Source organism: Jaculus jaculus, chromosome 1 (genome assembly GCF_020740685.1).
Source record: "Jaculus jaculus isolate mJacJac1 chromosome 1, mJacJac1.mat.Y.cur, whole genome shotgun sequence".
In the NCBI taxonomy this organism is placed as follows: domain Eukaryota; kingdom Metazoa; phylum Chordata; class Mammalia; order Rodentia; family Dipodidae; genus Jaculus; species Jaculus jaculus.
In genome coordinates, this window is record NC_059102.1 from 266809936 (window position 1) to 266824969 (window position 15034).

Consider the following 15034-nt stretch of genomic DNA (forward strand, 5'->3'; position numbering starts at 1 on the left):
GACAGCAGTATTTTGCCAGGAGCTATAATGAGATGATTCTGTAAAAACAGCATGGTGACACCAGGCTGTGTTTTGCAATTTTCTTTAATATTTATGTTGGATAAATAATTTATCCTTTTAGTCAGGTTTTTCCCTTCTTTTTTTTTTTTTTTTTTCCTCTTCTTCTTGAACATGTTGCTATAGTCTCTGAATGACTAAAGCAAGGATTTGGTGATTTCCCCCCTCCCCTGTAAAAGCAGGTGCATCAGCAGAGTTGAGCCCTTAGTAATTGTTTTCTGCTTGCTGCATCCCACTACTAACATGAACTAATGAGATCTATTAAGGCCCAGCCCACACACTTGAAGGGAGTCGCTTATTACCGTGCTGCTTTTGGATGGCAGTTGAACATTGGAACCATAACTTGCTGAAGTGTGGAGAAGTCAAAGGCATACCTCACCTGTTATCCCTTCAGGACTTAATGCTAAAGTTCATTTAGTCCAGATTCTGAGCTTTGGCCCTTATGAATGTTAGGAATCCATCATTCTTTGGCATGGATGTCTGACCTGCACACTGGAAGAGTTAGAGCAGCATCTTCAGCTTGTATCAGTTAGATCCCAATGACAATGCCTCTCCTCCAATAGGGATAATTAATGATCTCTATGTATTGGAAAATTTTCACGGGGATGTGAGGCACCATTGTTCCTAGCTATGAAGCACATCCTGGAGATACAGTGCTCACAACTCCCAGGTAACAGTAAAGGGACTGTGAGAGTAGCTCTTTGGTTGTGCATAGCCCTCATCCAACTGACGTCAGGGTCCACTATCCCTTCAACAGTGGAATCAGGAATAAGGAGACTTCTTTCCATGGGCCTGGAGGAAGGGGTGTCAGAGTTTCTATCCAAAGTCCTTTCAGTCTCTCTCTCTCTCTCTCTCTCTCTCTCTGTGTGTGTGTGTGTGTGTGTGTGTGTGAGAGAGAGAGAGAGAGAGAGAGAGAGAGAGAGAGAGAGAGAGAGAGAGAGAAAGAAAGAAAGAAAGAAAGAAAGAAAGAAAGAAAGAAAGAAAGAAAGAGAGAAAGAAAAGAAAATGACACATAGAGAACTGTTGTTTGCTGTGAGCACACACTAGTTTCTGAGCTGGGGAGCATGTGGGACTCTCACTGGGAACTGGGCGGTATGAATTTTAGAGTACATGAAGCCATCCCCACTGGTTTGGCTGAGGGGGTGGGACCATGGGAAACAGATTATTGCTGGGAGGGAGCTCTCTTGTCCCAGTGCTCTTGAAGTTGCACTAGTCTCGGCAGTGGGTCCACAGGTGCGACTCTGCATCGCTCTGTGAACGTCCAGGTCCTCTCTGAGCATCATTCATATGCTGATCTGACACATGATTCATTTGCTGGTCAGATAAAGGGTTCCTCTCAGAAGCACCATGTCTGATCCATGCAATAACACAATCACACCCTCTTTCCAGATCCAGGAGGGCTCAGACTTCTTTTCCTGAGTTCTCTTCTCTTTCTTCTTACTTTTCAGCAGGGTGGGTCATGGATCCAACTTGAGAAGGTTACATAGTTCCTTCATTGTCTCCACCTGTCACCTGGTCTGGTGGCTAACCTCAAGACCTCCAGAGTTTCTGTGGAGGGTGTTTTTTAGGGTTCCATATTCATTGGGCATCATCTAAGACACTGGATCCAGTGCAGAGGCCAACACGAGTTAGTGGATTTGGAATAGTCCTGTGGACCATCTAGGATTGTGACCTCTACAACACTTAATCTGGCCTCTCTGAATCTTAGTTTCTGTCCATGACAAGTGAGCATCATGCTGGCTCCATGGCAAAGAAGTGGAGCAATTATAAATAACAGCATGGAGCATCTTTTCCAGTTCTTTGGCGCCACTGTCTGCAGGCATCATGTCTTCTTTTTGATTCTATTACCAGCTAAGACATTCCCTTAGATAACAGCATGGGGTTCCCTTGTCCCCACTGGTCTGTGGGACATGGAATGGCCCAGTCTCCTCCAAGTGTCTAAATCCTAGGGCAGGAATGCCCCTTACAACAGTGGGCCAGGAGATCAATAGTTATCTGCTTACCTCTCTGTCTGAGATGAGATTTTATGCTTGTTACCAGCAGATCAATAGTGAAAGCAGATTCTGTTAAGTTTTCAGTTGGAGTCATTAATCTCCTTCAGCCTCAGTTTCCCTATCTATGAAGTGAGTCTAACCAGGATGATAATGAAGAGTTAGGTCAAGTGAGGTTGGCAGCCAGACACCCACCACCAGCTGGATCATGAAGCCATATGTTTCTTCCATACCTCGGGTCAGCCAAGGTCGTTGTGCTTGGATTAATGAACTTTTCTCTCTTAACTTGATCAGATATCCAAGGGAAAGCCCCAGTCTGTACACCTGCTAACATGCAGTTTAGTTTCTGCACAGTGCCACGTGCAAGAAAACAGGAGCAAATGTTGTGATTGCACTTCTCCTTTCAAGACTTTCCAGTGGCGCATAAATTACCAACCCTCCCTGAGAAGGTTTCACCAATACACATATGCAGGTGCATGTACTGAGTACCAGAGGTGAGCACTATCATGTTGGGAAGTGGGTATTTTGTGCTCCCGGAATGCTCTAAGAAGGGCTAGTAAATCCTCCTAACATGTCTGAAATCTGGGATCACAGCTCTGGCTTGAATGCTTGTCACAAAAGCCTCTGATAACCAAAGAGTGTCATCCTCTTTGTGGGCACCCGTTGGGGGAGGGGGACTGACAGTCATGATTTTAATGCTTATATTCCACTGGGGTAAGCTCGAACAAAGACCCATCATTTCCCAGATAACCCATTCTTTTAAAAGAACATCTGTTGAAACTGGCAATTTACATTCTTCTTAAAATACGGAGCGACATAATTAACCCTCTAGGGAGACTAATATTAGTTTATTAGAGACAATTTCTAGTTCTGTTTATTTTTACACTAAACGATTTGTTCAGATCAGGGGAAAATCTGGGGGTGGGGTGGGGTTTGGGTTGGCTTGCATTTTGTGTTGGTTTTTCTGTCTTACCAGGAACACAGAGGATAAACAGCTAGGTGGTAATATATGATTACCATGGTCAGTGGCATGTGGACCAGTAAATGCAAGTGCAAAGTGCTTCCTATGAATTGTTGTTTGACGGCTCAGCTCTACACTAACTTTTAGGTACTATCAGTCATCTCATAGTGACCTCACATGCTTTTCCTGTAGCTGTGTATGTATTTACGTGGCTAACTTTGCCATTAGCCATTGCTGAGGCTCCAGTGAAGAATTCCATTGATAGAATCCTCTCATCTTCATTACTCCTCTTCCTTTAAATTTACTTAACACCTTTCACAAGGAGGTCATGAACTCAGTCCGCCCACCATGGGCCTAATATCAGGCATTTGGCTTCTTGTGCAACAGAGGAGAATGAAGACAGGGAACTCTGGCATGCTGCAGAAGCCAAATGAAACAGATGACCCTCTTGATTATTTAGTCATCTTTCTATGAATTGAAGGCACCCACTTGTGTGCTTACCTATCATGCACTGAGTTCTGTGACCTTCAACAGGCCAAGCTATTGCTGTTCTCTTCAGGATAATTCTTCAATGTGGGACATCCCTTTCCAGGGGTCTCCTGCTTCTCTCCTCCCAGCTAAGTCATCATGACTAAGAAATGTCTCAGGGAGCCTTCCCTGTCAGCATTTGCTCTATTGCCAGGGAGCACTCCAGAGCAGGAGCATATATGGCTGACAGTGAGCTCATAGGAGAGAGTCATCAAGGAAAGGGTCATAAGGAAGAGTCATCCAACTTGGCTCCCAAAGTGGACTGGCCTGGGCTGACCTCTGTAGCTTCCTTTCCCTCTGTCTTTGCTCTTGGCTGACTTTCTGCTTTAGCCAAACTCAGTTCAGCTCACCAATCTGAGTCACTTGGTCAGCTGTGACCTCTCCCTGAGTATGCCTCTCTCGGGCACACTCACGTGACCACCAGCAAACTGTCCTTGGTCCTTCAGGACACAGCCCTTGTGTGACACCAGATCTTCCCTGACCTAGCCAGCTTAGTAGTCACCTCCTTCCTCATCCTTCCCTCATCTGTATCCTATCTGTCCAGTGACATAGTCACTTCCCATGGAACGGCCCATCCCTCGGGCTGTCCTTTCCCACCTTGGCCTAACACCTAGAAGGTGCTCAGTGAACAGTTGTTGGATTCAGTTGTCTCTATTCTCTTAGGCTGATGCATATCTTAGTCCTGCTGAGATTTGGTGTCATGTTTAGTATATGGTTCATACCATTTTGTGGGAGAGGATGATTACCCCATCTAATCCTACTGTACCTGGGGCTTCTTTATTTGCAAGCTGGAAAATGAAAGTTGAATTTGAAACCTCAGGAGAAAATCTGAGTATAAGAAGTTGTTTGAGGAACAGTCATTTGAGGATGACAGGCGCCTCTGGAGACCAAGTCATCCCACATGAATTGCTGTTCCTTTCTACCCAGTCCTCCCTCCGTGGCTGTCCTGGGCTACACTGCTGCTGAACATCTTACCCTGGTCTTCTTCTTGGAATGGAAATGGTTTAAGGGTGATGAGTGAGTCTCCGTATTCTTGATTTGTAGGACTGATCTCCTGAGGGTTGTTTTTTTTTTTTTTTTTTTTTCCAGATTTCTGAAACTTGCTATTTTCCCTTGAGGACTCCTGACTGACTGCTTTCACGTCTCAATTAAATCCACTCTTAGAATACTCAGCGGATATATGGCATGACATCCTAAGTGCCACCCTAATACAGAAAGAAGGAAGTGATTCCGCTAGGTGACAACTTTTGTGCAGCTTTTGGGGATGAGGGCTTGAAGACTTGAGCCAGTCTATAGGAAATACTCACCTAACAGTATGTTGTGATATTCTGCATCCAATCCACATAAGATTGATTCTATGCAGTGTACATAACACTTGCTCTTTTGCATCTAGGATAATAGCATTGAACAGGAGATTGTCTTTGTCCTTGGGGACCCAGGCCAAAGTACCTGCCCCTGGGAAATATTCACAGTATCCTACACAACCATGGAAGACAGGATCTATATTGAAATTTTCTTTGCGTTGGTTTAGAGAAATTTTATTGTGCGTGATTTCAGATGTCTTAAAATGTAATAATTCAAAAAGTAGTTGGTCCTGAGTTACTATACATCATATCAAAATGTGTGGGTTTTCAATTGCTCAGGCAATAAAACCACAGATTAACCACTGGGACCTAATGAAATTACAAAGATTTTGTACCGCAAAGGACACAGTGAAAAAAGTAAAGAGGCAACCTACAGAATGGGAAAAAATCTTCGCCAGCTATATATCTGATAGAGGATTAATATCTAGGATATACAAAGAACTCAAAAAGTTAAATAATAAGGAATCAAACAAGCCAATCAAAAAATGGGCTATGGAGCTAAATAGAGAGTTCTCAAAGGAAGAAATACGAATGGCATATAAGGATCTAAAAAAATGCTCTACGTCACTAGTCATCAGGGAAATGCAGATTAAAACTACATTGAGATTCCATCTCACTCCTGTCAGATTGGCCACCATCATGAAAACAAATGATCATAAATGTTGGCGGGGATGTGGAAAAAAAGGAACCCTTCTTCACTGCTGGTGGGAATGCAATCTGGTCCAGCCATTGTGGAAAACAGTGTGGAGGTTCCTAAAACAGCTAGAGATTGATCTACCATATGACCCAGCTATAGCGCTCCTAGGCATATATCCAAAGGACTCATCTCATTTCCTTAGAAGTACATGCTCAACCATGTTTATTGCTGCTCAATTTATAATAGCTGGGAAATGGAACCAGCCTAGATGTCCCTCAACAGATGAGTGGATAATGAAGATGTGGTACATTTATACAATGGAGTTCTACTCAGCGGTAAAGAAAAATGAAGTTATGAAATTTGCAGAAAAATGGATGGACCTGGAAAGTATTATACTAAGTCAGGTAACCCAGGCCCAGAAAGCCAAGTGCCACATGTTCTCTCTCATATGTGGATCCTAGCTACAGATGACTGGGCTTCTGCGTGAGAATGAAAATACTTAGTAGCAGAGGCCAGTAAGTTGAAAAGGAGACATAAAGGGTGGAGAAAGGAAGGGAGGAGGATACTTAACAGGTTGATATTGTATATATGTAATTACAATGATTGTAATGGGGAGGTAATATGATGGAGAATGGAATTTCAAACGGGAAAGTGTGGGGGTGGGGAGGGAGGGAATTACCATGGGATATATTTTATAATCATGGAAAATGTTAATAAAAATTTAAAAAAAAATGTGCGGTTTTTTTTTTTTTTTTTTACCTTTACTTGTCTTTGTGTAAACTGTCAGGGACCTGATGCCAGGTATGTGGAGTGCTCAGGCACTGTGAACATGGGGATATTGTGTACATAATGCACATGCCTCCACACCCCAAGTGCTTTACCCATGACAGACATCACTAATCAATCAGATTCATGATCAGCACACAATTCCAAGTAGCTATTACTGTCTGTAGTCAACATGGGAGATGTTCTTTATTCACCATCCTATTAGAAGGATATTTTGATGAAAGTAGCCTGGTTCTTCTGCAGAGGACAGATAGGTCCCAATACAATGGCCATACCTTTTTAAATTTTATCTCCAGTGGCTTTCTGCTGTGAGAGCTTAGCCTTTCTCTTGGAAGAAGTCTAGCAGAATTTTAAGCCAATTTTGTAATGGGAAAGTATACATTTTCTACTCCCAATGTCTGCTCAGATTGGACCTGCTTGTCTATGTTGAAGAAAGAATTACGATGCATGGGCAGCACTGCTGTGGTCTTGAAGCTTCCTTGAGAAGAATAATTTCACCACAAGCTATGTGTCAATGGAAACTGTTTAGTTCATTGGGTTGTACTTTGATTTCTGTACAAATGGTACCACTGAGAAAGGTCTATTTTTGTGGGTAGTTCACGAATCTATTTGTGTTTGCAGCACACAGGTGCGGTTGCTTCGTGTCCTTCTAGGGCTCCACAATGCCAACAAATTGCAAAGCATCTTTGATACGAAGCATTCCTTTTACGATAGTGGTTAATTGTATAAAAACAAACTCACTGCAGTACATATAACATTTATATAATGCCAGGCGTTGTATGTCTATGAAAATATGGCATGTAGTGTTCTTTCTGAATACTTTCTCTGATACTCATTTTAGAGATCAGAACATTGTGATACATATATCCAGGCCACAAACAGAGAGGCACAGTTTTTTGGACCCTCTGTGCCTGTATGATATGTGATCCTTTTAACCTTCTCTTTGAGTAGTTTAATGGTAGCCACTTTCTTACTAAGTAGAATAAACATTCTAGATTTTTATAGTGGGGCCCAGAAGCTTTGCAAAGGCTTAACTCCCAAAGCTTCCAAATGTTGTTTTTTCATTTGCCCTGGACAGGTCAATAAAAAAACATGATGCAAACACAAAGCCCTGAGCCATCATAAGACAGCCAACCAGAAACAACAACAACAGCAGCAAGACTTTTGCCACTTGGGGACACTTTTTTTTCCTAGGAAGCTCTTCAGAGACATCTGGAAGCCAAGTCCTCCAGCCTCCTGTGAGCCTCACATCAGGTGTCTCACTGCAGACCTGTCTTCGGGGGTTGTGTGGTCCTGGCTTAACGGTCTGTGTGCATCAGTCACTTTTTGAGGAAAAGAAATGTAAGGCTTGGCCATTGGTCCTCGTGTCAGCACATTGAGCTTTTGTCAATTACCTCCTCCCCCCATCTTTATGGTATGCCCTTTCCTGTAATTACAGTCAAGATCCTATCGCCGGAGGAAGACCTGTCAATTGAGTAGGAGGCTGATGTCCATTGCGTAGTGACAGGCCATTCTGAGGGTTTTAGGCTTGTCCTTAGAGAGGCTGGCTATTTCCTCCTGAGGTACTTTGCCGCGACCCAGTTCCCTGCCGTCAGATGAATGGACGTGCCTTACTCTGTGTGCGGCTGACCCCAGGAGGTCATGTCAGGCCCCTTGGACATGATGTACTGCAAAGTGAAGATGCTTCATCGATTTACATTTTTAAAATTAAAAACCATTATTTCAATTGCCTCTGTGCACTTGCAGAAGTTCTGGAAAGATGGGGGAGACTGCTGATTGAGTTTTGGCCCCAGGGGAGTAGGTTTGGATAGGGAGTCATAGAAAAAGATCACATTTTGCTTTGAAACAACATGTACTTTTATAAAATCTGTGTAAACCAGTCATGGTAGCACTTGCCTTTAATGCCAGTACTCAGGAGGCAGAAGTAAGAGGATTGCTATGACTGTGAGGCCAGCCTGGGGCTACAGAATGAGTTCCAGGTCAGCCTGGGCCTGTGAGATCCTACTTCAAAACAAACAAAAGTCAGATTATACTACTTTGTGCCTCTATGTGTGTATGTATACATGTGTGTTTATGCTTGTTTATGTGCATGTAGAAGCCAGAGGACACCTTGGGCCTTAGTCCTCAGTAATGCTATTCACCTTCCTTATTTTGAGACAAGGCCTCTCACTGGCCTGGAGTTTGTCTATTAGCCTAAACTAGCTGGCTCGGAGGTCCCTTGTCTCCACCTCCCCAGTCCTGGGATTACAAGCATGTTCTACACTGCTTGTTTTTTATTTGTTTTGAGGCAAGCCCAGAAGACTGCCTTTTTCTTTCTTTCTTTCTTTTTCTTGAGAGAGAGAGAGAGAATGAACTGGCATGACAGGGCCTCAGCCACTGCAGTCAAACTCCAGACGCATGTGCCCCCTGTGCGCATGAGCAACCTTGCACACTTGTGTCACTGTGCATCTGGCTTACATGGGACCTGGAGAGTTGAACATGAGTCCTTGGGCTTTGCAGGCACACGCCTTAACTGTGAGCCACCTTTCCAGTCACACATCTGGTTTTAATGTGGATTCTGGGACTCAGACTCATGTCTTCATGCTTGTGCAGCAGCTGAACCATCTCCCCAGGCCTAGATTTCTTTTATCACTTAAGATTTTCATGCAGGTAAATAATAAACTCAATAAACTTATTTCTGATTTTGAGAGATTCTGTAAGAGAAGAAAATCTCAACTAGATAACCACACATTCTAATTCTTTCAAAGAGAAATATTAATTCACCTTCAACTCAGGCCTGTCTGTGAGAAACCTTACTGTTTGGACTGCTGAGGAGACCATACTCTTCCTTCCTGACCACTTCTACACAACTACATGCCACCAGGAGAAAGCTAGAATGAAAGCAAGAAGCCCTCAGGTCAATTTTGTAAGCTATGTGTTCATGAGGCCACCTTATTTTAAGCTGTGAGTTGCTTTGAAGGACATACATATGAACTGCTTACTGAAATGGCAAGTGGGTGTGATGATACTGGCCATAAAGAGAAATGGCATATTTATACTGCTGCCCCACATCTGGGATCATTGTGTGGTTAGTACATATTTGCTTGATGCTTCATGACTGATAGGCCACAATGTTCCTCAGCATTTTCTTACAGGGGCAATGATTGGGCTACCCTCAGCTGGTATACAAAGTGAGAACCTGTGCTATTATATTTCAAAAACAAACAACAACAGCAACAAGAATACAAGACAGATGGAAGAAAAATTTGAGGTTCTAGAACTTACAAAAAATTTAAAAGATTCATATCCTGAAGGGAAACTTTTTGAGAATGTATGTGTGTAGTGTGTGTGCATGTGATACTTATAGGCATGTCAGAATGGATGTGTGTTTGTGCAGAAACCAGGGGTTGACTTCAGGTGTCTTCCTTCATTATTCCCAGTCTGATTTATTGAGACAGAGTCCCTAAGTTGAATCAGGAGCTCTCCAATTAGATGGGGCTAATTAGCTTGCACTGGGGATCCCCTTTATCCTGAGAGCTTTATCCTCCTGAGAGCTGGGATTGCAGTGTGCACTGCCATGTCTGCCTTGCATTTATGTGGGTCGTAGGGATCTGAACTCAAGTCCTTATGCTTGTGTGACAAATACTTTACCAACCGTGCCAAGTATTCACCCTGGAATGTGGATTTTTTTTTCTTCTTATTTTGGTTTTAAGAGGTAGGATCTCACTCTGGCCCAGGCTAACCTGGAATTCACCATGTAGTCTCAGGGTGGCCTTGTACTCATGGTGATCCTCCTACCTCTGCCTCCCCAGAGCTGGGATTAAAGGTGTGCGCCACCACACCCAGCAAATTTGATGTTTTTAAGAAATCATCAATGTCAACATGGTGTGGGGAGTATTTATTTATTTATTTATTTACTTATTTATTTATTTATTCAGAGTAGGGTTTCACTCTAGCCCAGGCTAACCTGTAATTCACTCTGTATTTCCAGGCTACCCTCTAACTTACAGCAATCTTTCTACCTCTGCCTTTGGAGGGGGTTTCTTATTGTGTTTTATGGCTTATTTTCCCTGCTTTGTGTATTTCACACCATAATTAGAGGTTGTGTAGAGACTGTAGAAGGTGGAAGGACATGGTTTTAGGAGGTGCCTGATTCCATATTGCACATGCCCACGCACATGGACAGTGCTGTTGGTGGGGAGGGAATACTGTAGTGGCAGAAAGAGAACTGAAAAATTTTGTCTTAAGGGAAATCAGTGACATGTAAAACTTAGCTTTTCCTGCTGAGAAAAAGTCAAGGGGCATAGTAGGTTGTGTTACTGGTTCAATGTAAGAGAGTGGAAGGATTTGTTCACGGAGAGTCCCTGCCTCTCCTTCCATAGCCTTGAGAGGTAAGCAGAATCTTTGTCAAGTGAGGATTGGATGTTAAAAAAGTAAAAGGACTAATTCTGAGGACTTTTAGTCTCAACTCCATGAGGCCGCTTAATAGTTTTGGCTTAAGGCAAAAATGATTTTATTCTAGTTTCACCCTTGCTGAGTCAGTAATTAACCTACGTTGATTAAAACTGACTTTTTCTAAGTATGAAATACATCTGGGACCTTTGCTGCTTATATGAAAAGTGGCAGCAGTAACCGTCTCTTTCCTACTGGAGGTGTCAGGTGTGGGGTGAGACTCAGAAGGACTCTGTGGAGACAGAGGAGCCATCAGCAAAATCCTCCCTCGAGCTGGCCTGGCTCAAGGGGCAAGGGTGACTCATGGACTGTGCCATTTTCCTGGGTGGGGTGGGCCCTCAGAAAAGCCTCTGCTCTCTATGAATCCCTTTGTAACCACCTAGTTATCTTTTGGGTTTTCTTCAACCTCTTGGCTAGCACCTTTACTGACATTTCTGTAGGGTCAGCTGGGACTCCTGGGGACCTACATGAGTGCCAAAGCCTCAACTTGCCTTGCCTGGTTCATGACGCTGGCTATGGAAGGTCTCCTTGGCCAGCTTCCTTCTAGAGCATTCTTCCCCGCCCCCCCAGCTGGTTATGTCTGTGCATTTGATCTTCTTCCCTTCTGGGCTCAGGCCCCTCCAAGGTCAAGACCAAGTCTTTGTGCTATGTCTATATCTCTGGTTACAGGAGTGGATAGTGTCACGGAATGAGTTTATTGGGGGAAATGTAGTTGCCATTATCTTGGGATTCTGAGAATTTGGGTCTCATTCCATGGTTCCTGCTGACATCTACCTTAATGCTCTATAGATATACAGCCTTGTTTGGCCTGGGTAGGTCTAAGTCATACCAATTGTTCCTCATTGTTTTGAGGCCTCACTGGATGGAAGCTTTTAAGAAAGAGTTAGGGAAGGGAGGTGTGAATATGGGAGGTTGAATTTGAGCACAGTACAATGATGTACATGTATGAAATAGTCATAACTAACCCCACTAGCTGTATGCTTATTAAACATTAATAAAAAGAAAGAACGAACTAAAAAGATAAGGAGGAAGCCAGCTGAAATTTAGTTTCTGTGCACAGAAAAATGTAAAGGAAACAGCATGGCTCTAAAGAGAAAAGGTGAGAGTAACAAGAGCATGCTGAGGGTTCGGGAGACGGCACGGGGTGGGAGCACACAGTGAACCAGGTGTGCCTTTCTGGTGTGGCGTTTGGTCAGCTCTGGGATGCTCACCCTTGTATCCAATGCCAAACTCACTGTGTGTGTGGCTGTGTGTAGCTGGGGAGGTGAGACTAAAGAAGAAAACAAAGGTATGCATCATTTGGAATTTGATGAGTGAGTTAAGGCTCCAGCTCAGCTGCTAAGATTAAATTGAACTTTTCTAACTGCCTTTCAGTTGAACTCTGTATAAAACGTGGCCAAAAGTGTTGCATTTATTTCTATCCTCCCCCCTTTCTTTCCTTCCTTTCTTATTCCATGTCTTTTTGTTGTTGTTAATGCCATATGCTGCCATATCAAATCGACAGAGTGGTACATCCTTATGTCACAGAAGCCATGGCAAAGTGTGCCAGGCCCATGCTGTTGGAACACCTGGCTGCCAGCTCTGCAGCATCTTCCTGCTGCCACAAGCCAGTACATGACTTGTTACGGTGTACAAAGCAGGGGTGGGGGGCTCAGCCTGGGTGTCGGCCCGATGCTTCCAAGCCTTCTTCCAGCTGGGCTAGCTGTTTGGGAACACATGTATGTTTGTGCTGGAAGCCCTGGTAATATCATTTCATCCAAAAGCTTTTTCCTATGATGAATTATTCAGGCGGTGTTTTCCAAAATTGTCATTGATCGGTACAGACCCAGAGAGCATGTACAGCAGAGCCTGTGCCGGGGCCCGTGAGGAGTCGATATTTTCTGGCTCAAAGAAGTTCCAAAAGGAAGAAAAAAAAAAAATTCCCAAAGCCAGCGTGCCTCGTTCTCTGCACAGCAAAGTAATGCAGGTACAACGCACGTGGTCTCTTGTGTTTAGCTTGGATTAAAACCCAGCCAGGAACAGAAGATTCGCCTGGCTGGGGTGGTGGGGGTGAGTATTGTCCTTGGCCACTCAGCAGTGATGAATTTGGGCTAGGACAGAGGATCTGCTAAATGGTACTGATTGAAGATCCCAATTAGTTCTGACAGAATTCGGGACTCCGAACATTAAAGCCCTCCCTGCAATACACATGCAAGCCCGCATGCCCACATTTTCTAATGAAACAGTTCTCGGAGCATTTACTGCCTGTGTGTTGTGAAAAGGCAGACAAATTAGTTCTGATATCTCTGTGGGTGGAAATTGTTGCATGGAGGGCTCGAGATGACCACATCCTGCCTTCCACGGTGGCCTATAGATGTCATTGAAAGCTTGGACGTGTTTTGGGGGCACATAAAGGAATGAAAAGTACAGACTTCCTGCAAAATAGAATGCTGACTACTGTTTCACCCAGCTTTTCTTCCTGGTTGTACTATAGCTGTCTGGATAGCTCTCTGAGGAGTGGTCCTCTGCTTTGACTGGATACTAGTGTCACCTGGGAACTTCTTAAAAAGCCGTGGTGTTTGGAATTTGGATCTCTGTGGAGGGGGTCAGTGTTGTGGGCAAGGGAGGCAGGAAGGCCAACCCCCCCCCCCCCATCAAAATGCCCATTATCAGATTATGGAGCTCAGGGAAGGCAGACCTTCTCATGGAATCTGTGCAGACGTCTTGTGGGAGCACCAAGCCGCATCACATGCCCTTGTAAAAGTAACCTGTTAGCCCAAAGTTTCAGTGGGTTCTTCAGAGCCCTATAGTGTCCCACTTTTCTCATTATTCTTTTCCTTCCGTGCTCTGAAACCTTCTTTTCCAGCTCTATTTACCACACAATCTAGTGGCTGTTGGGTACTCACAGGCTAGTGAATCCATCACCAGAGTCAATGAGAACATTTTCATTGGTCCAAAAAGATACCCTACCCCTCAGCCTCCATTGCATCTCCCCCACAGCCCTAAGCAAGCACTAATCTCATTTCTGTCGCTATGGATTTTCTTGTATTGGACATTTCGTATAAATGGACTCATAGGGTATGTAGTGTTTTGTGTCTTACTTCTGTCACATGGCATCCTATTTTTAAAATTCATCCTTGTCACAACTTATGTCAATACTTCACTTTTTACCTCATTAAATAATAATCTATTTCAGCAAGGCACCCATTTTGATTATTCATCAGTTCATGAGCATGCAGGTCATTTTTACTTTCGGTCTGGTAGCAGTGACCCTGCCGTGAATACCCGAGTACAAGTTTTCGTGTGACGTCCGCTCGCGCTCGTTCTGCTATCCTTGTACTTTTATGGCACGCCTTGTCAATATCATCTGTGTCGAATAAATATCTTGAAATGTTTTACATCAGAAACAAATCATTACTGGTAAAGCAGGCAGCTCCGGAACAAGGGATCAGAGTTACCTTGTCTCTGCAACTATTGGATGACCTTGAACTGTTAATGGCTGCACTTCTCTGTAGATGGAGAAGGAAGGCCATGCTGGTCTGTTAGGAACCCCTCTGCCTCCAGAGACAGGCATCATTTATAAAAGGAGATGCTCTGAGGAAGAAAGGTGCCGTTTTGCCTCCGTCACTACAAGGCATCAGTATTGTTTGAATGATTAATGAGTCCATGTTTCAGACGTGCTCATTTAATGTATCTGGGTCTTCTAACAACATTGCCTTTCATGGTGTCTGCCTGTTTTTGAGATTTATGAGGCCTAACTTGCAAGCGATGTGCGCCTGGATTAAGGGAACCTGAGAATCTCTATTTATGTCTGACCTGAGGAGATTCCCTGTAAGCCGCTTATCAGAGGTGCATGCTGAGAGCATGATGGGAAGATGGAGCCCTCCTTCCCCCGGTCAAACCCAGAATCTGCTCTCATTTCATCTTAACCAAACAGAAAATAAGCTAACAAACCCGCAGGTTCACCTGTATGTATCTGCTGACTGGTCTGTTTTCATACATTTAGCTTACAAATAAACATACTGCTGCAATTCTGATTTTTAGTCCAAATGCCAATCTTCAGCATGGAATTCATCTATATGGGATCTCTTATTGTAAAATACAAAGTTTGATCAAGGTGGCTTTGATAAATTAAATGTACCTTTCATTTCCCTAAAAGCAATGAAACTCTTCATTCTTCACGTAATATAATCTCCGCGTGTGACACTCTTTGTGTTTGCATTTTTGAAACTGAAAGAAAATGTCCACATGGTTACAATTCCCTAAAATAACACACAAAGCACAAAAACCTTGCCATGTG

General features: G+C 43.6%; 1 protein-coding gene across 5 annotated transcripts in view; it reads left to right on the top strand.

The window, feature by feature from the left end:
* Wwox (WW domain containing oxidoreductase) overlaps positions 1-15034 on the top strand; it is a 1097314-nt gene that overhangs the window by 378847 nt on the left and 703433 nt on the right. Inside the window, exon 9 of one of the 5 annotated variants that reach the window (XM_045140894.1) lies at positions 4627-4827. The exons of the other annotated variants lie outside the window; for them this stretch is intronic. Coding sequence (XP_044996829.1) covers positions 4627-4668 — 42 coding nt within the window. The 3' untranslated portion in view covers positions 4669-4827. Of the gene's footprint in view, positions 1-4626; positions 4828-15034 lie in introns of those variants that run through there. 5 annotated transcript variants of the gene reach the window in all.